Source organism: Rhinichthys klamathensis, unplaced genomic scaffold (genome assembly GCF_029890125.1).
Source record: "Rhinichthys klamathensis goyatoka isolate OS25496 unplaced genomic scaffold, OSU_Roscu_1.1 h1tg000109l_1, whole genome shotgun sequence".
NCBI classification, from domain to species: domain Eukaryota; kingdom Metazoa; phylum Chordata; class Actinopteri; order Cypriniformes; family Leuciscidae; genus Rhinichthys; species Rhinichthys klamathensis.
Genome location: NW_026606647.1, coordinates 3,805,623 through 3,832,153, shown reverse-complemented (window position 1 = coordinate 3,832,153; position 26,531 = coordinate 3,805,623). Strand labels below are relative to the sequence as shown.

At 40.4% G+C, this 26,531-nt stretch overlaps 1 protein-coding gene across 6 annotated transcripts in view; it reads left to right on the top strand.

The window, feature by feature from the left end:
* gabrb3 (gamma-aminobutyric acid type A receptor subunit beta3) overlaps window positions 1–26,531 on the top strand; it is an 84,554-nt gene that overhangs the window by 52,151 nt on the left and 5,872 nt on the right. For 5 of the 6 annotated variants that reach the window (XM_056253947.1, XM_056253948.1, XM_056253950.1 and 2 more), the window contains 4 exons: window positions 4,968–5,188; window positions 7,953–8,035; window positions 9,353–9,490; window positions 18,880–19,032. In XM_056253947.1, coding sequence (XP_056109922.1) covers window positions 4,968–5,188; window positions 7,953–8,035; window positions 9,353–9,490; window positions 18,880–19,032 — 595 coding nt within the window. Of the gene's footprint in view, window positions 1–4,466; window positions 4,490–4,967; window positions 5,189–7,952; window positions 8,036–9,352; window positions 9,491–18,879; window positions 19,033–26,531 lie in introns of those variants that run through there. The other variant, XM_056253953.1, reaches the window with a different exon arrangement.

The following is a 26,531-nucleotide window of genomic DNA, read 5'->3' as shown; positions in this document are numbered from 1 at the left end:
TTACGAGCTTGAGCCCGCGTCACTACACAAGTTGAAAATGTTTCTCGATATGACTGGGATAACTCATCAGGCTGTTCGAGCGCCACTGGTTTGTCGAAGACTTCCAGCAAAGGCATAATTTTTCCACCGGCTAAATCATTGCCCAAAATAATTTGTACCCCAATCACCGGTAAACGTTCACGAACAGCTAATTTCACAAAACCCGTACATAGTTCTGATTCTAAGTGAATCTGATGCAATGGAACTTGAACGAGACCCATCTCTATGCCCTGTACTAGAACATGACTGCCACAAAAAGTTTGCTCCGAGAACGGCAGTACATCAGCACTAATAAAGGACTGCATGGCCCCAGTATCACAGAGCATCTGAACTCTTACTCGTTCCTCAGAATTTCCCGCAACGGAAATTAACCCTTCCAACAGAAAAGGTACGTAACTGGAATCAGGCTTGTCGTTACACTCAGTTTTTTTAGAATCAATCCGTTTCACAAAACCAGCACTCTTAGGTACAGAACTTGACTGTTTTCGTTTCAGTACAAAACAATCGGCAATTAAATGGCCAGGTTTGTGACAATAAAAACATTCTCGATCTTCCTTTGATTTTGGAGTACCTGATTTTGGTCGAGATGGACTACTCGAGCTCACTTGAACAGCAGCTTTCTCAAAACGCGCAGCAGCAAACACATTTTTATGCGTCAATGAAAACTCATCTGCCAGAACGGAGGCTTGAGACAAAGACGTCACTTTTTGTTCATTCAAGTAAACGACAACACGTTCAGGAATACAATTCTTAAATTCTTCCAAAAGAATTAACTCCCGCACGTCTTTTAAATCATTCACTTTACTAGATGTACACCACTTGTCAAACAAAATGCCTTTCTCCCTTGCAAATTCAACAAAAGTCTGACTAGAATTTTTCTTATGACCCCTAAAACGCTGTCTATAAGCTTCAGGCACCAGCTCATATGCACGCAAAATCGCAGCTTTCACTACTTCATAATTCACGCTATCCGCTAAGGACAACGTAGCACAAACATCTTGAGCTTTACCGGTCAGCTTACACTGCAACAGCAAAGGCCAAACCTCTTTAGGCCAATGGAGTGTGGAAGCAATCCTCTCAAACACACTAAAATATGAGTCAACTTCTGTTTCTCGAAACTGCGGCACAAGGGAAATATGCTTACTGACCTCAAAGGTGGTTCTCACCGGCCCAGCCCCTGCCGAAGCATCAGCGGGCGGTAAAGGTTGCACAACTGGAACAGGTGTCACTTTGGCTGCATTCAATTCAAGTTCACGCAGCTTAATCTGCGTCTCCGCCTCGATTTCAAGTCTGCGGACTTCCAGTCGAAAATCCAAATCCGCTCGACGGACTTCTGCCCGTTCGCGTGTCTCCATCTGGAGTCGCGCTATACGAACCTTCAGTCGCGCATCACCTCCTATAGACTCAGCTGAGTCCGGCGAAAAAGGTTCGAAGGGCGGCAAAACAGCTTTGGCTTCAGAACCCTCTACCTCAGCCGTCTCGCTCTGCTCCTCCTCCTCAGGGCGACTATCAGCACCAGGAAAAACTTCCCCACCACCTGCAGGCAACACTAAAACACCAAGTTCAACCAACCTTTGGGATACAGCAAACTTAATCTCTTTTTTAAGCCGCTGCTTCGAAACAGTAACCTGAAAATGAGCAGCGATCCGCAGTAAATCATCTTTCCTACATTTATTTAACTGCTCAACCGTAGGTGCACTCAAAAAGGTGTCTAAATCAAAATCAGCCATTACTCTTATCAGAATCACTAACCATACAATCAACCAGCCCATCCACTAATCACTGCCTCGCGAAGGAATTACTCTACAAGGAAAGTACTGAACATGGTCACTCCACCACTCACATCAGCAGTAGATAATAACTCGGGAAACAATAAAAATATAAAGTTATCCCGGACGAGCCCCCATTAAATGTTACGATCTTTTAAAGTCTAGGAGATGTTACGCAACATTTGTTTTATTAGTACTGCTGATGGAGGAATACGGTGGAGAGAAAACCATGACAGACTCAACTTGAAGAGAAACAAACTGGATTTTATTGTCACAAAGCCGAAGCCACTAGTTCCAGTTTGGATGAAAAATGAGTGTGCTATTTACAATGTTTACAAATTTTACAATAATCAAATAATAAGAAAGAGAACCAAAAAGTGGCGCCAAAGAAAAGAACAGAATATAACAAAACAAGCCTTAACTAAACCTAAACCTAACCAAAGAAAAAGGTGAAAAGAAAACCGAATCTTCAGTGCATTCGGCACCTAAATAAGCTAACTATTAACAAAACATACACAGAGTGGCGCTCACTCCTAACCTAGTGTATCTAACAAATAAACACTACGGGCATTATGTATACCGCGGCATACTGACCTGTCGTTCTCTTTCCCAGAGAGAGAGTCGAATTACAGGACCCCACAGCGTCACACTGGGATACACATTGAAACTATGATCTCTACAACTAAAACATACTGAATATAAAGGTACATATAAACAAAGCATACAGCACCCAACTCATTCCACTACAAAGAGCCAGTCATCACTATATGAATCTCCAGTCACAGGTTTAGTAACCTCACAACGCTACACGAGCTCATGGCCGCTTCCGAGAGATCGAATGAATGAAAACGCCATCCTTTTGAACCCAGCTGGTCAACTCTGATTGGCTCCCGGGCGTCGCCCCAACGATGAGTGACGTCCCGCTAGGCCAATCACAGCAGCCTGCCAGCCAAGAGTGAGCTAGAAACAGAAACAGATAATGAGCATATACTATCAACACGTGCGAAGTATACCAGCGTGCACAGACTAGTGAAAACAAAACAAACCCCCACGTGGAACGTAACAATGTTGAAACACGTTTTTGAAATTTTGGAAACTTTTACTGATTAATATTTTTGTGGTAACCGTGATACTTTTCCCCCCACGATTCTTTGATGAATATAAAGTTCAAAAGAGCAGCAATATTTTGTAACCATGTTAGTGTATTTGCTGTCAACTTAATGCATCCTTGCTGGATAAGAGTATGAATATCTTTGGGGGGAAAAATCTTATTGACCCCCACATTTTTGAATGGTGTATATATATATAAACTTATATTGTTTGTTGCTACTTACGTTTATTACTTTTCAACCCAAAATGAAAATTCTGTCTTCATTGCTGTCCAAGCCTATATGACTCTTTCTTCTGCAAACCACACAATTTTGATTCATATTTTTGAACATTGACTCTCATAGCATGGACAAAAGAAAACAAAAACCAAATCTTTCTTTTAAGTTTCAAAAGAAAAAAGAAAGTCATACGGGTTCAAATGATATGGAGGTGCGTAAATGATGACGGAATTTTCATTTTCATTTCTATCCCTTTAAATCTTCAATACTGTGTTGCTACTACTACCCAACACATTGACTGGGGCAAGAACTTCGAAGCATTTACTAATTAGCATTAGTATTACTTTTGGTAATGTAGGGTATAATTTATTGTGAGAAAGATTTGTATCCATCAGTGTCATTAAGGGGATTCATTAAAGCAAAAGCCTTACAGAAAGGCATGAAGGAAGAAAGGAGGAGAATAAGATGCAGGAAGAAGGATAGGGCCGGAAAGAATGGAAGACGGAGAGAGAAAGGGAATCACAGAGATTAGTAATCATAAAGAAGGTGTCCCTGTCATGTCGTCCCCCCTCATCTCGTTAGCTAATGAACTCCGCTTACACGCTCTCTTGCACAGCCTCTGCTCAGCTGGCACAGTCTGAAGGCAGCCCCAGGGACCATAGCCCGTTCTAACATATGTTTCTAAGTGAATTACTTCTTATTACATCAACAGGTTGTGCACATTGCGGTGGACAGCATGTCAGGTCTTCATTTTACCCATGAGTACCTAATAGCAGACACTCAAAGTACACACATCCGCGCTTCCTACTGGATTTCAGAGGTTCAAATTTGACCCAGGGGACAAATAAGATCCATAAATTTTGTGATTTCAGCCCTTTTTAAAATTCATTGAGTTTCAGAGGCGGCCCAAATAAGGCCTATCATGCCAGTGCTTTAGTTTGATTGAATTTCTATACTGTGAATCGCTGAGGTCATATAGTATAGCTCTACGAGCTGATGTTGAGTGGACTATTGAGACTATATGGTAATGTAAATCCGTAGCCCGTGCAGCACACACCAGACTGCCTCGCAGAGACGGCCACGCAGCATCTTCGTGGCTGACAGACTTGAAAGATGGAAGCCGAAGGCAGCTTGTTTTCAATCCTACTTTGACGCTCCTATAAATATTACTCAGACAACAGAAAATCTATTTGCTGAAGGCCACATCCTTTAGATTTCTGTTTCTGACCTTGACACTTTTGACCCTTCAGGAAAAACAGAGTGTGTGAGCTCTGTTCCAAAATCTAGGGTGAAATCCGAACGGCGTTTTTGCGTCCTACGAGAAGGGGACACGACATGAAGGGTCACTCAAAAGTGAGCAGCTGAATGCTTTCTCAAGCATTTTCTTTTTCTTTTCACAAGACTGTTAGCTAAGGGTTCGATGTTCACTTTGAAGAAGTAATTTTGTCATTTATGATCACATGGTCCTAAATACATCACGTGTTGACGTGTATCATCACAATTTATTGTGAAAATGTAGGTACGTGTTTTTGTTTTTTTTGTTACCTAGTGCCACATGAAGAGAGTTCACTAATAGAAATAAATTGAAGACACAAAGAGGCAATATTTGACATAATATGTTGTTTTATATATTTTGAGCAACTATCTTCTTAGCATATTGCATTAGGTTTGTTAACACAATTGTTAATAGTTTTGTATTTGTTCTATTCTTTCTATACAAATTGCAATGTAAATATTATGGCTAATTTGGCTAAATGTTGTGGATGCGTTTTTATAATCATTTTGTTTAATAAAATGAACTGCTAATGGTTTCTCTTTGACTTTTCTACAGGACTACACATTGACCATGTATTTCCAGCAGTATTGGAGGGACAAGCGGCTAGCATATTCTGGAATCCCTCTCAATCTTACTCTAGACAACCGGGTAGCTGACCAACTCTGGGTTCCTGACACGTATTTCCTAAATGACAAGAAGTCTTTCGTCCACGGTGTCACGGTGAAGAACCGCATGATCCGCTTGCACCCAGATGGCACAGTTCTTTATGGATTAAGGTGAGAACTAACTGATCACATAACCAGGGCCTCAAACAGGATGTCATGTCATCTCTTGGAATATCTGAAGGCCAGGTTTTTCCTAATATCATTCAGTCATCATTAGAACACATTAGAACAAACTGATTGTTCAGTCAATAATTCAAGAAGGTCCAGGCTTTAAAGCTCTTGATTCTATGTTGTACTTCAAAATTCACCACAATAAATGCAATAAAACGTGATCAATCATGAATAGTTTAAAAAGCTTTCTAATTCATGTTGGTGCAATATGATGTTTTCTCCTCTTTTCGTCAGACTTTTTTAATTTATGTGGCTGTGTTTAGATCATGTTTGACTTTCTCCATAGCGTTTTCAAGTGGTAAATTCTCAATAGAATTATAATGGGTTGCACACTTTATAATCAGCTGTAATGTATATACACACAATATATGGTGATTCTCATGCCACTCATGCAAAATGATATAATTGGGCTTCAGTCATGTTGTGCAGATAATTGGTGCATTTAAGTTGTACGGGAACTTGGCGCTTAAAAAAGCTCAGAATGTGAGATGTATATAATGAATTAGTAGCCTGATTCTATGTTTCCATTAACCATAAATATTGGGAGGGTTTTACTTGCTAGTTTTGATTATTGGGGTAACCTTTCACATTGAGACTGCATGTGAAAATGAGCAAAATTGTTATTTTAGTATTGTTTGTCTTGGCTGTAAATTTCCATTTTGTTTTTAATTGTCAGGATTTGATCACTAGATATCAATAACCATCTTAAATAATAATAAAATGCTTAAAAAGTACTTTTTTATTTTTGGTAAAAATACAATTAATTTAACTATATTTTAATATATCAATTAACTTTTTTTTTTATCCAAAATGGCCATTCAAAATGTTTTTCACATACTACTTTTCACATAATTTGTTTGTATTTGACGTTTTATCTAATGAGGGAAGGGTATGACAGTATGTAGCTTCAGCGAACAAACAGATCATGAGAGCGTGCCCTTTTTTGGCCAGTGTACTCGTCAACTAAATTGCCTAAGTGCTAATGTGTGCCTTTATCTTGTTAAAACCCTTCAGTGTTATCAGAGTCTGATGAGCTGCATTGCTCTTTCCCCTGCGGAAGAGCAGGGGTATGCCTTCATCCTCTGTACCAGCTGGAGTGCACTATGAGCCAGTTACCGTAGCCTAATTTAGCTTTTCGTTTTGTTCCAAATGAGATCCTGTGGACTAATGCAGCCATATGCTAATGAATGGTTCTTGCTTATAAAGTTTATTGAACCATTTCCGTCCTTTTGTGATTTATCTCCTTGCGCTCAAATGTAACATCAGCAATCCATTGAACATCATTTTACAGTTCATCTAGGGAGTTCCCTGGCTATATAATGCACATTTTCTAGTTTGACGAAGCAATAGTGTGGATGGAGGGCTTTTATTTGTTTGCCTGAGTTGGGCGTCATTAAAGAAAGAAGAGCTTGCATATTTATGGTAAGGCATTTGAGTGTGCTCTCATTAAAACGACTCTGAAGATGGAATGAAGACACCGAGTTTCCTCTTTAATTTACCTCCTCTAGGAAGGAAGGACCTCTGAAACATAGTAACAACCCAATCTAAAGCAATGTTATATGCTCATATGTCAAAATACTTCAAAAAAAAAAAAAGTGGAATGACTGGTTTATTATGTTGTTGGAATATTTTACTGGAGGGATAAAAACGAGTAAACAATTTAATTTAATGTGTGAGAGAGTTATTTTAACTCTCAAACAATCTGTCCTGATTTTGTGAGCTAAAAAGTTCTGTTGTCCATTAACAATAGTGTAGCGATGCATAAAACACAGTTACAAAACTTTGGCACAGTTTTGCAGACAAAAAAGGTCTACTGTCTCTTGTCAATAGTGTAGCGATGAATAAACCAAACCAAGCTTTCTGTTGGTCAGTGCTTGAAGAGAAATCTGCCTGGGGAAATCTTACGCCCTCACCAAAATGCCCAGTCGCATGAATTCCTGTTGAAATGACTGAATGACTGATGATTTCGCCCTACAAAAATGTTATAAAAGAAATGAAACCTCCCTGCCATAGAGGACCTTAGTGAGACCCTGCATTTATCCAGATAAGATTAGAAGGATTGAACATGATCTTCCTCTTATGATATGCTTATTTCAATTGTTACCAGGAAGTTAAATCGATACCTGGACTGTATTGTTACCTGGACGAGAAACCAAACCTCACTTAAAATGTTCATGGATATTGATTCACAAAGAACATTTATCATCACATTTTAGTCTAAGCTCACACTTGTAGCAAAGTGACATGATGAATGGGGATATTTTATTAGATGAAATATGGGCTTTCCTTGAGCTTTCTTGGCAACTTGAAGTACCACTAATCAGTAGCCACTTTAATGGGACCAAAAAACGCATTTTCACATATTCAAGTCTGCACTATTTGTTCATGTCCACTAATGCATATGCATGCTCTGTTCTATATTTGGTTCAAAAGCCTTTTGAAGGGCAGGAGGAGCCATATTTTAATTTGTTCCATCTTGCTCGTCCTGTTTACAAAGATATACACAAAAGTTTTGCAGTGTTGTTGAGCAAGTGTGGTACCCACTATACTGTAGAAGAGCTGTGAGCACCTGAATGTATAGAATTGTGGCTTCGATTTTCCTGTAACGTGTGTGTGTTGTGAGCACCTGAATGTATAGAATTGTGGCTTCGATTTTCCTGTAACGTGTGTGTGTGTGTGTGTGTGTGTGTGTGTGTCTTTCTAGAATCACCACCACTGCCGCTTGCATGATGGATCTGAGAAGGTATCCATTAGATGAACAGAACTGCACTCTGGAGATAGAGAGTTGTAAGTGTTCTCTCTTTTCACTCATTTACACACACCCTGCTGCAAAGACCAGCATACATTACCATGCTGTTCCTAGCTGGTTTATACTAGTCAGTGCTAGTTTGGTGCTTTTCTCACTGGCGAGCAAGCATAGTCATTAATACAAATAAAATAGAATTTACAGTATTACCGAATATAATGTCGTATTTTTCTACTGTAGTGCCTAAAATTATAATAATAAATGTTTACCCTTTTACAATTTAACTTCTTTTCCAGTTTTGAAGAGAAAATATTGTCTGACCATATCCTTTATACCATATACTCTACCGTTTAAAAGTTTGGGGTCAGTAAGAATTTTGTATGTTTATTAAAGAAGTCTCTTCTGCTCATCAAGGCATTTATTTGATCAGAAATACAGTAAAACAGTACTATTGTGAAATATTATAACAAGTTAAAATAATAGTTTTCTTTTTGTAATATATTTTAACATGTAATTTATTCCTGTGATGGCAAAGCTAAGCATCATTACTCCAGTCTTCAATGTCACATGATCCTTCAAAAATCATTCTAATATGATGATTTGCTGCTCAAGAAACCTTTCTGTTAACTGAAAACACAAAAAAAGGGATATATTTTATTGTTTTATCCTTATTACTTATTTTTATGACACCTATAATTGTCAGTCAACTTCTTTTGACAGAAGCATTGTGTTTTGTTTATGCTCTTTAATCTGCATTAAATCTGCATTCTCTGGACCATCACTTTTATTTCCATCACTTCTTTAACATCTAATTATTCAGTTTAGTAACCAAACTTTAAGTGTATGCAGTGCTTCATGCACGCTAATAAAACCACCTAGCTCATTATGGTTTACAAACACAGCAACGCTGGTATGAAATGGAACGGTCTGTGTCACAGTGGGAAGTCTGACCCCTAACAGCTCCCTACACAGAACAGATGCTCATATTCATGATTATGCTAACAATGCACTTGTGCTGCCTTTTTTTTTCAGCATATGTTACACATACCAATTATGGAAAAGAAACGCTTTTTCCAGGGACTGCATCCTTATAATTGTAAATGAGGGAAATGTAGTTTTTTAAAAAGAACAAGCATTGTTTATTCAACATAATTTGGACAGAGATTCTGTGATTATTGAGATAAAGGAAAGGGACCAACATTCAGTTAAAGATCGATGTATAAAAATATAACAACATAATGTAATATATTAAGCTCAGTAAATCTCTCACTAAAACATGATATGTGATCTGATATTTACTTTGGTCCAGTAATTTATATTTTACTCCTTGACAAATTTGATTTATGTTTTTCCTGTAGATGGATACACAACAGATGACATCGAGTTTTACTGGAAGGGAGGAGACAACGCAGTTACTGGTGTGGCACGTATCGAGCTCCCACAGTTCTCCATCGTGGACTACAAACTTGTGTCTAGAAATGTTGTCTTTTCCACAGGTAAAGTAGAAAAACAGGTTGAAATTATACGCAGTAAGACTAAAACCCCTTTGTATAAAAGCATTTCTATTAAAAAACAAAACAAAAAAACAATTTGCACCAGATTTCCCTTTTAGTCTTGCTGTCTAGCTTTTTTCATCGTCTTTGAAGTTGACTATTATTTGTCCGCTTGCATGACCCTATGTTTACATCCTTGAGGTCATGAGTCATGACCCCTTAAGATGCAGATGGATTTTTGTTGTAAACTTCACCTTTATATTAATACAATAAGTTGATTCTCTTGTGCTTAAAATATTACAAAAAATGTCTAGAACATAACCTGAATACAAAAAGTTAACTCATCTACTCCTGTGCATCCCGGCAGGCATTTTATTGTGCTGCAAAATGTGGCTATGAGTGTAGCACTTATTTTTTATTATTTGTGCAAGGCAGGTTTCAGCATACTTGTTTGCATCAGGATAGTCAGTAAAGGGGTACCTGAATCATTTGTTATAGTTCTTGCTACATAGTCAATAACAATATAATTGATTAAATACTGAAATAGTGAAATGTGTTGTTTTACGAGTGTAATTCATGTAATTACGCAAGTGAGGAACTGTAAAGTTTAGATCTGAGATATGGGAGATTTCTAAATCTAAGGAAGTTTTCTACCAAAAGTCTGAAGTCTATCTGTATAAAGCATGCCATTAGTCTAGAATAACAGTGTTCGGGAAAAAAATTTTAACTCTGATCAAGATTTTTTTGTTTTTTAAATTTACAGCACAGAACAATGATGAACACTACATATCATTTTTTTCTTTTTCTTCTTCTTTTTTGGTAAAGTTTTCTCTGGTTTTCCTGTTTTCTGCCCGCACCCTCATGAGATTGATATTCCCATGTACCACTTATTTGAAAAGCTGCCTAATTGGGGCCTGTGCATCAAATATATTTCTTCCTCATGATAGAACAGACCAGTAATAATGAAGGAGCAATTACCACTCTATTTCCTCAAGCTTCTAAAGAAAAGAGCAGAGATGGAAGGGGGGAGAAAGTGAGAGATGGAGTCAGAGAGGGAAAAACAGCCACTTTATACAAACCATCACATATTCATGAGATAGAAGACCCATTGCATAAATTATTCTCTTCTAAAACTGAGGCATTCATAGAGGCAGCGTTGTAATGATTATTCCCCACCCTGAATTAATGATACATAGAAAGAGACTGGCTATCTTCTGCACATAGTGCAAAGGATTATGGGAATCATGAAGTTGCGATTGAAGAGGATGTGACTATATTGCTGATGCCATGATGAGCTTTTTCTAGGAGGGAAAAAAACACGTTGGGTCAAAATTGTGTATAGTAGAGGCTAACTGACCCAGGCTAACCAGCCAAACCTTGACCTTAAAGGGATAATTCTGTCATCAATTACTCACTCTCATGTCATTACAAACCCATAAGACTTTCGTGCATCTACAACACACAAATGAAGATATTTTTTATGAAATCTGAGAGATCTCTGTCCCTGAATATAGTCTTTTCATCCAAAACCCTTGACCGAGGCTTGACATTAACTTTTTTCCTCACCAGCCACTGTGGCTAATGGATTTCCAAAGTTACTAGCCAATCAGCATTTTAACTGGCCACAATTTTGACATCGATACCATGGGGGGGAAATTATGTGAAATTATGTGCAATACGCACAATCCCACGCCGAAATTCAAGCCCTGTAACGCCAACAATATTCATTGAGAGCAAATGAAATGAGTGAGTGAGGGGAGGCGGGTTTGTGTGTCAACTTGCTGTCAGAGAGATGAGAGATCGAGAAAAGCGCAACTGGTATCTGTGCATCTATGTGCATCTATTCTGCGGAAAATGAGTATTGGAAGCGTTTATAGATATTTCAGTGTCAATATGTATAGAAAAAATGCTATTTTGACAACACTATAAATTGCTCTTAGTTTATTATTTCAGATGTTTTTTTTAAAAGATTACACTTAAAAAATGTATATACTGTATATAAAATTCAACCTGCCTAAGTGGCTAGTAGGAGTGACTGTTACACGCCACTGCTGAAATCCACCCGCATTAGGCGCGTTGGCGGGTGTTAATGTCAAGCCCTGCCCTTTACGGATCAAAACGTTCATAAAGAGATTGTAAAATAAATCCATATGAATTGAGAGGTTTAATTAAAGTCTTCTGAAGAGCACGATCACTTTATATGAACAGATTTAATTTAGGCTTTTATAAACATTGATCAGCAAATGTACATAGAGCACTCAAGTATGGTAAACGTAAGCTCAACCGTACTTACTTGACGCACAAGAACAAACTTTCTTGGTTCTTGTTGAAGCTCAAAAATGCTGGCGTGACACAAAAGTTAACCTCATTGGTTCTCACACGTAAAACAAGCATGCTTGAGCATATAATCGTGTATACGTTCATGTGTATGTGGATAAAAGCCTAAATTAAATCTGTTCGTTTATTTAAAGCGATCGTGTCTTTTTAAAAGACTTGGATTAAAATCCTCGATTCATATGGATTTATTTTACGATACATTTTTGGAGTTCCCTTTCGAGGGAACTCTACACTGCGTCGAGAATCGACACTTTGGCGATGCTCCCTAAGCATGCGCCTCTGAAGTATGAATGAAACTAATCCAATCCTGATTGGTGTTGCGTCGTGACGTAACATGTGACGGCATACCCGGAAGTATAAAAGTGACGCTGTCACAACACACACTAGCTTTCGCTCTTCAGCAAGCGCTCTGTGTTGAAACTGTCTGTCTTATTTGGTGTTGTTTGTCAAACAGTTGATTCGGATATGGCCAGCGAACAATTTAAAAGATGTGTGCACCCTTACCTTCGTTTTATTACGGGTGGGGACACACATGCTTTGTGTGTGAATTGTTTGGGAGCGCAGCATGCACGAGCAGCTCTTGAGGGAGCTGCTTGTGCAGACTGTGATGCACTTCCCATTAGAGTGCTGCGCTCCCGGCTGGCGTGCTTTGATGAGCACGGTCAGGCTCGCGTTCCCCACGGTCGCGGCGATTGAGATCGTGGGGTTCGCAGCGGGATCTTGCAGATGAGAATGAGACTGCTGAGGCACTTTCCCATTCCTCGTCTGAGGATCCCGTAGCCCCTGAGAGTGGTGCAGGAGCCCGCATCGCGGCTTCTCCTGCCCACGATCAGGTCCCAATGCTTGAGCTCTCTGCTTCCGAGGAAGTAGATGTGCTCAGTATTGATGCGGATGACCGTGATTTGGGCGCGCCAGTTCACGGCCAAGGTTATGAGGAGCTGGTAGAGGTTGTGACTCGTGCTGTGGCCAGACTTAACATCAGCTGGCCACATGATGAGCAGGGAATGCAAGTGAAAAGTAAGCTTGATGAGCGTTTCCTGCAGCATTGGTAACAACCTCAGCGCCGGGGTTTGCCGTTTTTCCCCGATCTCCGCAAAGAGATCTCGAGATCGTGGGATAAACCGCACTCGTCCCGTGTCTCCAATCCCAGTATGGTGGATTACAGTAATGTTATGGGGGCACGGGACATGGGTTATGGGAAGATGCCTAAAGTGGAGGAGGCTCTAGCGAGTTATCTTTCCCCTGAGTCGGCATCTTCCCTAAAAACCCCGGCGCTGCCTAGTAAGCTCTGCAGAGATACATCTGCATTAATAGGCAGGGCTTACATGGCGGCAGGTCGGGCTGGTTCATGTCTGCACTCTATGGCTATCTTGCAGGCATACCAGGCCGACCTCCTGAAAGATTTAGACGAGGGGGAGGGGCCAACTCCTGAAGATATTTCAGAGTTTAGGAAAGCCACAGATCTGTCTCTCCGGGCCACAAAAGAGACGGCCCACGCCATTGGCCGCTCTATGGCAGCTATGGTGGCCACGGAGAGACATCTGTGGCTGAATCTATCTGGTATTAAGGAGAAAGATAGATCCTTTCTGCTGGATGCGCCGCTTTCGCCTTCTGGCCTGTTCGGCGACGCCGTTACTTCGGTCGTCGACAGGTAAAGAAACAATCTGCGGCATTCCAGCAGTACCTCCCCCGTAAGGCAAAGGCTAAATCGAGTAGGGTGGGGCCAAGAGATCCGCCCCAGCCGTCATCCAGCTCCTCACACCGGGCGACCTGAGGGACGTCATTCAGGCTAGGAGGGCTTCGGGGAAGAGGTCCTAACCGAAGTGTTAGGACCTCTGAGGGTTGTCCCCTCCGCTGCAGAGCAACCGAGGTTGGTCTCGCAGCGGAGCCCTCTAGGAAACGATGTATGTTGCCCGCCGTCAACGACGCTTCGGGCCAAATCTCTTTCCAGCAAAAATATTCTAACAAAGAAAAAGCATCAATTATGGTCACAAGAACCGTATCGACTACAGCCTGCCGGTATTCCGCTTCAGGGAGTCGAGAAAGATGCTCGAAAAACACCAGAGGCCAGTCTCGAGAGGCTGGTACCCATAGTAGATTTTGTAGAGGCATGGTATCATCTTCCCAACATATCTGCATGGGTCCTGCATATAATAGAATCAGGGTACAGACTGCAGTTCGCGCACTGCCCCCCCCCCCCCCCCCCCCAAGTTCTCTGGGGTGGTGCAGACTACAGTGGTTCCAGAGCAGGCTCAGGTGGTGGAACAAGAAGTACAGACTCTGCTGCTAAAGGAAGCCATAGAACGTGTTCATCCTTTAGACAGGGAGTCCGGGTTTTACAGCCGGTACTTTATAGTTCCAAAGAAGGATGGAGGGTTAAGGCCAATTCTAGATCTCAGGGTTTTGAACCGGTCTCTGAGGAGGTTCAGGTTCAAAATGTTAACCATTCCTGCAATCGTTAGTCAGATCAGATCCGAGGACTGGTTTGTCACGATAGATCTAAAGGACGCCTATTTTCACATCTCCATCCTTCCATGTCACAGGAGATACCTGAGGTTCGCTTTCGGGGGCGAAGCTTACCAATATCGGGTTCTTCCGTTCGGCCTAGCACTCTCTCCCCACACATTCACCAAATGTATGGATGTAGCTCTTGCTCCACTGGGACTTCAAGGCATTCGTATATATTGAATTATCTCGACGACTGGCTCATTCTGGCTCAGTCTCGAGAAATAGCAGTTCGGCATCGAGATGTTGTCCTTGGCCACATTCAGAAATTGGGGTTGAGACTCAATACAAAGAAGAGTGTGCTAGAACCATCCCAGTGCACGATGTTTTTGGGAGTCGTGTGGAACTCGATTACGATGCAGGCACGAATGTCTTCCGCACGTATCGAGTCAATTCTGGCGATGGTATCCAGGTTAAAGCTAGGCCAGGCCATCACTGTAAAGCAATTTCAAAGAATGCTGGGCCTCATGGCAGCGGCATCCAACATCATTCCTTTGGGCCTTCTACACATGAGGCCCCTTCAGTGGTGGTTAAAAACCAAGGGGTTTTCTCCCAAGGGGAATCCGTTTCGTATGATCAGAGTAACGCGCAGATGCCTTCGTTCTCTACAAATATGGAAGAAACCTTGGTTCCTATCCCAAGGGCCAGTGTTGGGAGTGTCATGTCACCGGAAAACCGTTTCGACAGACGCCTCCCTCACTGGCTGGGGCGCGGTCATGGACGGCCGCTTTGCCAGGGGTCTGTGGCAGGACCATCATCATTCTTGGCATATAAACTGCCTAGAGATAATGGCTGTGTTCAGGGCTTTGAGGAGCTTCCTCCCAGACATCAAAGGTTACCATGTCTTAGTACGATCAGACAATACGTCAGTGGTAGCCTATCTGAACCGACAAGGGGGACTCAGATCGCGCCCTCTGTGCAGACTGGCGCATCAGATTATTCTTTGGTCCCAGGGGAAAATACTGTCTATCAGAGCAATGTATATTCCGGGGGTTCAGAATCAGGGAGCAGACATCCTGTCGAGGCAGGGGCTGAGGCCCGGGGAATGGAGACTTCACCCAGAGGTGGTGAAGTTAATTTGGGAGAGGTTTGGACCGATGGAAGTGGATCTATTTGCGTCTCGAGTGACGTCCCACTGTCCACTTTGGTTCTCCCTCTCACATTCAGCCCCACTGGGGTTGGATGCCATGGTACAGGCCTGGCCGAGGCTTCGCCTGTACGCATTTCCCCCGATCGCTCTGCTTCCGGGAGTCCTGGAGAGGGTCCGTCAAGAGGGCATCAGTCTACTTCTGGTTGCCCCAATGTGGCCGACCCGAGTATGTTTTTCAGACATAATATCACTCCTGATAGCTCCGCCATGGCAGATTCCTCTGAGGAGGGATCTGTTGTCTCAGGCGGAGGGCACAATCTTCCACCCTCACCCAGAGCTGTGGAAGCTGTGGGTCTGGCCTCTGAGGGGGTTCAGTACCTAAATGCTGGTCTATCAGCCGGGGTGGTTGAAACCATACTTAGCTCTAGGGCTCCGTCTACTAGGAGATTATATGGCCTCAAGTGGAATGTGTTTGTCACTTGGTGTAGAGAACATGAGTTAGATCCAGTCAACTGCCCGGTGGCTTCAGTTCTGGAATTTCTTCAAGATCGTTTCTCTGCGGGTCTCTCCCCTTCCACGCTTAAGGTATACGTGGCTGCCATTGCGGCTTTCCACTCACCTTTAAGTGATGGGCCTCTGGGGAGGCTCCAGTTGGTCATTCGTTTTCTCCGTGGTACTCAGAGGATGAGACCGGCAACCAGGTCCAGGGTTCCTGCCTGGGACCTGGCAATAGTTCTTGAAGGGTTATCCCTGGCCCCCTCCGAACCTTTGCAGTCGGCTTCGCCTAAGGACTTAACGCTAAAAGTGGTATTTCTCTTGGCTATTACCTCACTTAAGAGGGTGGGAGATCTCCAAGCCCTGGCAGTGACACCAGCTTGCTTGGAGTTTGCCCCTGGCAGAGTGAAGGCCTTTTTGCACCCGAGTCCGGGCTACGTGCCTAAAGTTCCATCTAATACGGCTCGATCTACAGTCCTTCAGGCATTTCATCCTCCACCTCATGTGTCGGCAGAAGAAGAGAAGCTTCATTTGCTCTGCCCCGTCAGAGCTTTGAGCGTGTACCTTGAGAGGTCCTCTTCTTGAAGAAGGTCGGACCAATTATTAGTATGTTTTGGGTCACCTAAGAAGGGGCTCCCGGCATCCAAGCAAACTATTAGTAATTGGATTGTTCAGGCTATTACTGAGGCTTACAAGGTGCGCGACTTGCCTTCACCTTTAGCCGTGAGGGCTCACTCAACTAGAGGCATGGCTTCTTCTAGGGCCCTTCTTTCGAGAGTACCTCTACAGGAGATCTGTGAGGCAGCCGGTTGGGCTACTCCACATACTTTTATTAGGTTCTACAGTCTCCACCTTCCTAGTACGCCTGGCGCACACGTGCTCAGTCCTTGTTGAGTGCCTAAACAGTTTCACTCCGGGACAGGCCTATTCGGTGCGTGGCCTAGTGGGCACTCGTTCCCCAAAGTGTAGATTCTCGACGCAGTGTAGAGTTCCCTCGAAAGGGAACGTCTCGGGTTATGACTATAACCCTTGTTCCCTGAGAAGGGAACGAGACACTGCGTTCTGCCACGCCCCTTGAGGCCTTGGAGCGTCTCGCTTCATCGCGAGGCTAGTGTGTGTTGTGACAGCGTCACTTTTATACTTCCGGGTATGCCGTCACATGTTACGTCACGACACAACACCAATCAGGATTGGATTAGTTTCATTCATACTTCAGAGGCGCATGCTTAGGGAGCGTCCCCAAAGTGTCGATTCTCGACGCAGTGTCTCGTTCCCTTCTCAGGGAACAAGGGTTATAATCATAACCCGAGACGTTTTAGGTGAATAAAAATCTCTCATATTTCATTAAAAATATCTTTATTTGTGTTCCGAAGATGAACAGAAGTCTTACGGGTTTGGAACAACATGAGAGTGAGTAATTTTTAAAGTGAACTAACACTTTAACATATCCATCTTAACACAGTAACATTAACATTAACCAACAGTGTGAGTTTAGGGGCTGGACTATCTGTTTCTCTGACCAATATAAGATGAGAGGGATGTTATATAGATGTTGATGTTTGTACATATCTCATGTACAAACAAAACCTTTCCACACAGATCACACAAGTAATTAGTCTGAAGTGTGTAGGTAGTTCATCACGTAGGTTACTTATTTTTATAGACTGTAATGTGAGCACAGGTTGCATAATGTGCATCTGTAGGTTGTGTTATATGTGTGTAGGATGTGCGATTTATTCATAGGTTGTATGCATGTTTGGGTGTGTATGTGTATCTAGGCTTAATGCTTGGTTATTTGCATTTTTTTCATCTCCCTAAATAGCTACGCAGAGATGCATAGTTCAGATCACTCTTGCTTAATTTTGCATCATGTCAGTATTATAAGGCAACATTTCACCATGACATGCTTTAAGAATTAAAGCACAGCTCACACAGAAGTTACTTTTAAACCAAGGAGCAGTCTGTGAGGTTTCCATTGCAAACTGCGTGGGGAAAGTTCTCAATAGTGTGGGTTTCTATTGAAATTACTGGATTTTGTCCACGAAAATTCACTAAACAACTGTAAATGTGACCGCACCTGAAGTAAATATCTTGACAAGCAAATTTTCCTGGCCTGTCTTGGGGCTTGGGCCGAAAATGCCATTGAATATTACAAAAAAACTCCTGAAATTCTAAATATGAGGGCAAAGTTGCCTTTGTATGAAGGTTTTATTTTCTATTTGTTGATTTTAATTTTATCTGTAAGCGTAAAAGATAGTTTGTGTTTATATATTGATATGACATTTTTTTGATTATTTGAAGTATGAATCGAATTGAATATGAACATGTTTGACAGATGATATAAGTAGTTAGAATAAATATGCCCTTATAAAAACAAAATCAATTCCGTGGGGTGAATATTGCCTCTTAAATAAAATCTGTGTTGACATATTTCTATTTTAAGCGGGAAGTTTGGACAGGATATTATTCTGGAGTAGGGCGCAGTACATTCTCTATTGAGAGAGCATTTGATTGGACAAAATTCTGTGTAGTTAATAATGTTTTTTTTTTTTTTTACGTTTTTTTATTGTAGAAGGCTTCAGAAGTTCTGAACCAGAACTAACAGACTTGGACTACAGGCCATAATAGTCCAGTTTTGATTTCATAAGGGGCTTTAACATTTAAAATTTACTCACTATTTCATTCTCTTTTTTGTCTCCTTTCACACTGTGGTGTTTGTGCTCAAGGCTAAGCTGCAACAAATCACGCTTTTTGTTTTTTGTCCACGCTTGCTTGTTGCCATAGCAACAAAAGCTACCCGTGCTGCCAATGCTACTGATGTAAAATGTAAAGAATTGCTCCAAAGCTCTTTGAAATAAATATCCATCTTCTCTCACTCTTGTGTCTCCCTATTTACTTTTTTCCTCAGTCTTTGCTTCTCTTTCTTTTTCGTTCTCTTAAACTATCTTTCTCATTTCTTTTGCAGGTGCCTATCCTCGACTATCTTTGAGCTTCAAGCTAAAAAGAAACATCGGCTACTTCATCCTGCAGACCTACATGCCCTCAATCCTGATCACCATCCTGTCCTGGGTCTCCTTCTGGATCAACTATGATGCCTCAGCAGCCAGAGTGGCATTAGGTATGCTATTTATTCATTAGCATGTCCTGTATGCATCTGACAGGATGTATGTCCTCTGTCGTTTCCACTCTGGAAGTGCATGCTTTATTTAACAGCACATTGTTGGATGTTCCAATAACTAGAACACCAACATTCAGTATTCTCTTTGAATTGTAACTTTTTCTATACACACTCCAGGTCTCCTCAGAGTCCTCACCCTCCCTTTGGTTTACTTTTACTTGGATCTTGCCTCCAGACAAACACTGGCACACACATATACACCAGCTCAGACACATACACAGACAGATATTGTAGGGGTGCATGCATCATTTAACAAGGAACAGGGTAGACCCAGGTAGCCACAAACCCATTGCTTCGACACACTACAGTGACTGCTCACAGAGAGAGACAGTTCTCAGTGTGTGTCTTCGCTCTGATGTTGTTATTCCAGAATGAGGAGTGACACAGTTTGCCCGAAAAGCTACAGAATCTCTCCAGCTGCAGTGATTCGCAGGACACAAAAGCTGTGTTTCAAAACCCAGCATAAACAGTCGTTTAAGGCATCTCATAAGCATTCTCCCATTCCGAAATCTTGTCCAAATGTTAAGGAATCTTTTTGCAAAAACCTGAATTTACTGTTTACATTTATGTAGTATAAAATATTTGTGCCATGTATTTTTTATACTTGATAGAGTAGCAATTGTGTGTCAAGTCTTCTGTGCGCTTCATGTAAGGAGTGCTTTATGTGTGACTACTATATTTTTTATATATTTTTTTTTATATTTATTCAAGCTACTTTTTGAGTTGCAAAATAATATTGTAATAATTTTTCAGTAGTTTTGAAAAGTAATAATATCCATTTTTATATATAGAATTATATACAAGTTTGGGGTCATTACGTTTTTTATTATTTATTTAGAAATTAAAGTTCAGCAAGAATGGATTAAATTGATCAAAAGCGGCAGTAAAGACTTTTACATTGTCATAAAAATTGCTGATGCTATTCATCAAAGAATCCTGAAAAAAATGTATCACGTTTCCACAAAAATATTGAGCAGCACGACTGTTTTCAACATTAATATTAATATTTTAAAATATTCCTTGATTACCAAAACAGCATATTAGATTGATTTCAGAAGGATCATGTGGAACTGAAGACTGGATTAATGCAAAATTCAGCATTTCCATCACAGGAATACATTTCATTTTAAAATGTATGAATATAGAAACTAATTTAAATTGTAATAATATTTTTAAAAATCGTACCAATCCCTACTTTTGAACGGTATATATAGTATAATTTAATAATAGCATATGTATCGCTGTAATTTGCCACACTATTAAAATAGCTTTTATGTAGTTGACTACTTTTTATTATTTGCTTGTAGTATTGCTTACTACCTTTTACCAGAAGTTATAGCTGAACTACTTTAAGCAGCTTGTTCCATTTCAGTCAGGATGCTGCCCAGAAGACAGCAGGGCAGCTCACTTGGTTGTGAAACAAAGCTACTGTGAGCGCCTTTTAAACCAAATTTCAGTCTCACTGCCTCCAGCTTACTCACTGCCTTTGTGGACACCAGACTAGGGGCGAATGAGCTCAGATTTATAAAAGCTTCTACTGTAGAGTCTTTTATGGATGTACCAAATTATCATCTGTGCATTTTTAAATCACAGAGATAGATCACAGAGTGCAGTACAATATCTTTGTAATTACATGTTTAATGTGCGTGAGAGTGTGTTTGTTCATGCACCCAGGTGCAGCTCTTTGAGATGGATGTGATATGTTGGATATGGGCCTTCTTTAGGGAAATTGTCCTCATTAACCATGTTAAGCGGAGAAATGAGAACACTTTACACTGGGAGGGAAGAGTCTCCTGGGTCCCCCACACATATACCACCCATCTCACCTGCCTCTACGCATCATTATAAGCCCCCCCCCCCCATCCCGTCTATCTATTTTGTATCTCTCTCTCTCTCTCTTTTTTTCTTCTTTTCTTTGTCTTTTTCTGCTGTCCTCCCACAGCCAGGCAGCCAAATGAAAACAAAGGGATCAATGTAGCTAGAAAACAATTACATTTAACTTCCATTTCAATCCCAAGGCATGCTGCAGGCTGCAGCACAGATGAATCTCTGGCTTAAATGCCTCTGTCTCGCCACTTCCCACTGCCTCGCTGACTCCATCCATTCTCTGCATCCACATCCGGCCGGCCCCGGCCTTATATCTCGCACTGCATTACTGCAGCACACTTAAGGACCTCCTTTCATTTCAGAAAGGAAGTTATCAAATGATGCAAGAAGCAAACATATTGAATGAAGTGGATGATATTTCAATGATGTCTTCCGATTGTTTTGCTGACGTGAACAGGCGTGTAGATCTTTTCTGGGGAGATTATTGTAAGATCTCAAGATGGGTTAATGACTAAAGCACATTGTGAGTTACATTTATAATACTTTTGCATTGAGTCTGGCTCCATTCTGGCATGTAACAGCTGCTTATTATGATTAATTCAATTCCCATTTGATAAAATCATGTCCCATCCTTCCTTTTCCTTGTTAAAAAAGGACATGCAATGGAGATTTTACCAAGATGGCTACTGAGTTTACTGGCTTGCCTTAAAGGAATAGTTGAAAGTTCTGTCATCAGCCTATAAGCCTATGTGACCTTTTTATGCACGGAACACAAAATGAGAATTTTCAATGCAGTTACAAAGAATGGATCATTTACAATGAATATAATTAAAAAGAACCCAAATGTGCCATAAAAATATCCAACACATTCTCATCCTTTGGCGTCATATAGGTGACGCCATATGACATTTCGTCGAAATCTTACGCACATGGCATCCTTTAGCGTCAATATAACACGCACTGTTATGGGTAGGTTTTGGTCTGGGGTAGGGTACGGTTATGACGCCTTGGGATCTTCGTCTCATATTGACGCTAAAGGATGCCATATGCGTCGGATTTAGACGAGCGTCACCTGTATGACGCCTTGGGTTCTGCGTCTCATATTGACGCTAAAGGATGCCATGTGCGTAAGATTTCGACGAAATCCCCAAAGCGTCACATGTATGACGCCTTGGGATGAGAACGGGCTGAAATATCATACCAGATCATATCATATCAGATCTATTCTGAAATCGTACTATAGATTTATGTGGTGAAGTCAGGTTCTTAAACAAACCACTCAGAAAGGTATTTGCACTTTATCAACAGATTGACTGAACAGATTGGGCTAATTTATGTGTTGCTACTTCTCATGAAAACACCTGTGAACGCCAGGGCTGGTGTCAAGATTTAACATAAACATAATATAGAAGTCATTTTAGCCACTTTTATAATGATATTTTTGGGATATTCACCATCTTCACTTTCATTATATTGAAAAGAGTGGCCATGATGTTCTTCAAAAATTCACCTTTTGTACAACAGAAGCCATAATGTACTGGTTTGGCACATAAAAAGATAAAGTTTTCATTTTTGGGTGAACTATTTCTTTAAAGGAACTTTGACTAAACGCATTTGGCCAAAGTGCTTGAACGAACTCTGATATAGATCTTGAGTGTTTGCCGATGTTGTGCGTTTCACTTTCAAAAGTCTAACTCAAAAGAACGACATCCCACACTATTCACTGCAGACAGGTCTGTGTGAAGGTATGTTTGTTCTGGTTAGGTAACTCCTCTGCGCTGAACTCTCTGTACTGAGCTGAGTTTGATCCTCCCTTGCTGTGACCTGGTCATGCACAAATCAATGCAATGTGCTCCGTGTGCAGCCCTCTCTTCTTCGCACCAGAATGCTGCTTTTGAGTTTATGTAAGCTAGGACAGGCATCCATCTGCCCACACATGTCCTCTCTCACTCTGGGGACTCAGGCCTTTACAGTGAATACACAGTAGGAGTGAAGTGCCAACCATTTTCTTTGATCTCTATGGTTGTTAAATTGTATTCTACATTCTAATATTCAACCCTAGTAATAAAGCTTGTGAATAAAAGGTCTGAAAGACTAGACATGCTAATTTTAGTTGAACTTGTCCAGTTCTATGACAGCTCACATTTTCCCAGGCAAATTGTTGATGCTCTGTACACTTAATTCTGTAAGCTTATGAATTTATGACAGACCGGTCATTTAATACAGAGCAGCTATTCCCAACCAATCAGTACCAATTCTTCAGCAGTAGGTAATGTACAATTATTTTATTCAAATAAAATAATAAATAATAATAAATAAATAAAAATTGTATTATACTTTATTTGTTTGATTGTTCATTTATTCTTTTATGGGTCAGTAAAATTTGTTTTAATTCAGCAACGATGCATTAAATTGACATCAAAGATATGTACAATAAAACAAAATTACCACAAATAAAGATTGATTCATCAAAGAATCCTCAAAATATGACACTAAAGACCGAAAATTCTGCTTCATCGTAATAGGAATGAATTCCATTTTAAAATATATTAAAATAGAAAAACGTTATTTTAAATTGTAATATGTCACAATATTACTGTTTTTACGGTTTAAAAAAATGTAGCGTTTGAGCATAAGAGACTTCTTTAAAAAAAATATATATATATATAAATATGAAAGTCTTTTGTGTAGTTACATTAACACATTCAACTAATTTATAAACCAATATAGCAAAACAAGCTGTGTATAAAATGTTTAGATGAATAGATGTACAGTATGTAGCCTATATAAAGACATCAGACAAATTTAGTGCAAACTCGACTAATGATGCTATAGGCCTATTGATATCCACTGCAATGAAAAATGTACCAATTCCTTTTTTTCTTCTTTTGGTCGATGAGGGACTACTTGAGACTTACTGATGGGGCTGTGGGGATACATAAAACGAAATAGGTTGGGGAACACTGCTAGAATATGCATAATGTCTGTCAAAATCCATGAAAAGAATGTTCACCTCGTAATCCTGAACAGAAATCACTTTATTCATTGGAAAACCTGTTCACTGCAGCATTAGGGTGAACACTAAATTATTAAAGCCATTTAAATAGTCAAGAGACAGGAGAAAATAAGAAAAGCATGTCGATTCTTTTAAAATACACTGTCTGAGATGTTCTGGGCAGTCAAAGTCACGGTCGCAAAGTGCCTGGATTGTAATTCCCAGAATTGTGCTAAATGTAACTTTAAATGTTAATGTGATGCTGCTCAGGGTAGAAACTAGGACGTGGCTGCTTTGCAGTCAGTCGACAAGACCCTTTTCTCGTTAACGAGGTAAAGGCATTCCTTAGGGATTGTGAATGTGACGGAGACTAGGCCCCCTGTAAAGCACACTGCCCTGCACTAATTACACTTTAATTAGAGGAAAAACCCAAAGTAACAGTGTATAACTTTTGTGCTCGAGATCTAAGCTAAGATCTGGCTTGTCATAGTCTGGATGGACTCTCATCACTTTCTCTGTGGAGAGATCTTCAAGTAGTTTTGCTATGTGATTTGGGACAGAAGTTGGCAGTTTGTTTGAGAAATTAGCTCATCTAGGATGAAGTCTTGCTGTGTTTGTTGTGGAAGAGGTTGGTTCTTTGCAGGGCAACAGAAATATTGACAGTTCCATTTCTTGCTCCAGTCAGGCATATTCACACTTTAGTCCCACCACGGCTACAGCAGAGTCAGCAACACACATACTGATTTGAGTGGCAACGTTAACCGGGAGCCGATGTTCGTAAAGCAGATTTATGTCTATTTGCAGAAAGGTAAAACTACAAAATGCAGAGCAGAGGCTGAAAAAAAATCCCCACAAGTTTTAAAGGGATAGTTCATCTAAAAATGTTTTAATTCTGTCACTCTCATTGTTCCAAACCTGAGTTACTTACTTTTTCAGATCACAAAAAAATATATTTTGATTAATTTTGGGGTCCAAACAGCTCCGAAACTTATTTGATTGTTTGGAAAAAAAGACGGGGTTTTTTTCTCCTTTTATCCTCAAATATGTCTTTGACGTTGTTTGCACACTGACAGTGATTTTTTTTTTTTTTCTACATCAAGGCTATTCATAAGGAAAAATCTCCTTGAAAGCAGCGATAAGTTACATCAAGATACAGTATGTCGCAACTAGGCTCACTTTCAGACGGCACGTCCTCAGACCGCCCACAGTCTGTTCGCTGACCATCTGACTGATACATATTGCTCAAAAAACTGGAAAGCACTTTCTCAATCTGGCAAGTTCCAATCTGATTGGCTGACTTCACACAAATTGTGGGGGTGCAAGCTTACAGGGATTATCAGTCTGCCTGGAAAGTCATGTTTACATGTTAAATTTACTGTTGAATGTAATTTTTTAGTATTATTTTTCTTTATTCATTTTCATAATAATTTCATAATGTATTTTATGAGTCAGAGTATGTTGTACATGAGTGCTGAGCAGAGAGCTGGGAGAGTTATATATTTTGCATATAGGTTTGTGTGCAATGCAATGTTCACTGAGCAGAGATGTTCCACTAATGATGATACTTCAGTTGGCATGTTCTTTACAAGAAAAGAAGTGTTTCAGCTGATGCAAATGTACCACTAATGTATACACAGAGGGAAAGTGGATTGTACCATGTGTAAGCATGAGGTATATGTTCCATTTTTAAACATAAGCAACATGTTTTTCTACCTTACAAGGAAGTTGTACGTCCCAGAGTGGGGTATATAAGCTCAATTCTTACTGTACCAACTCAGAGAAACATAAAGGCATGAGGGGGTGAGGGAGGAGAAACGCAGAGAAACCATTTACAGCTGCACGATGGGCTGAGGGAAAAGAGAAATGGGGAACAGAGAAATCTGGAATGAAGACCTCCTCACCTGTAGCCTTATTCTTCTATGCCTGTTTCTCTCTGTCTGATACATGTACATTAAATAATGCATAATAGAGATAATAGATAAATAAATAATAGAGATCTCTTGGCAAAGTAACTGGTGTAGCTTCCGTGATTCAACAATAAAGTTAAATTGTGTACTATGGAAGCTTGTTTAAATAAATAAAACATTTTAAAAGATAATTGCGACTTTATATCTCGTAATTATGAGAAATAAAGTCAGAATTGCAAGATATAAACTCACAATTGCGTGTAATAAATCTCGAGTTAATAACTCGCAATTCTGACTTTATAACACCCAATTGCCTATACACATTTTTTGCTGTTTTTAGTGTCTCCACAAACATTTTATAACTACATCCTTTTTCATGCCAGTTTATTATTGTGGTATAGTCTATTTCAGACAAAAACAACAACAAAAAACTCTTATCCACGACCATCATTTCCCAAAATTCACTACACATGGATGCCATCACTTGAGAGAACTCTGAATAATGGCAGATTGCTGGTGTTTGGAAGAAGTTTGCAAAAATAATGGAGATATTTTATAGAGTAGGAGTTTGAACAGTATATTTGAGTTATCTTCTACGTGTGTGTGCTTGTTTGTACATATTTGAGTGGGTGTTTGAGCAGTTGGAGTATCGCTCCTCTTTGAACTGGCAGTGATACTGACTCAGGATTGACTCACAGAATAAACAGAAT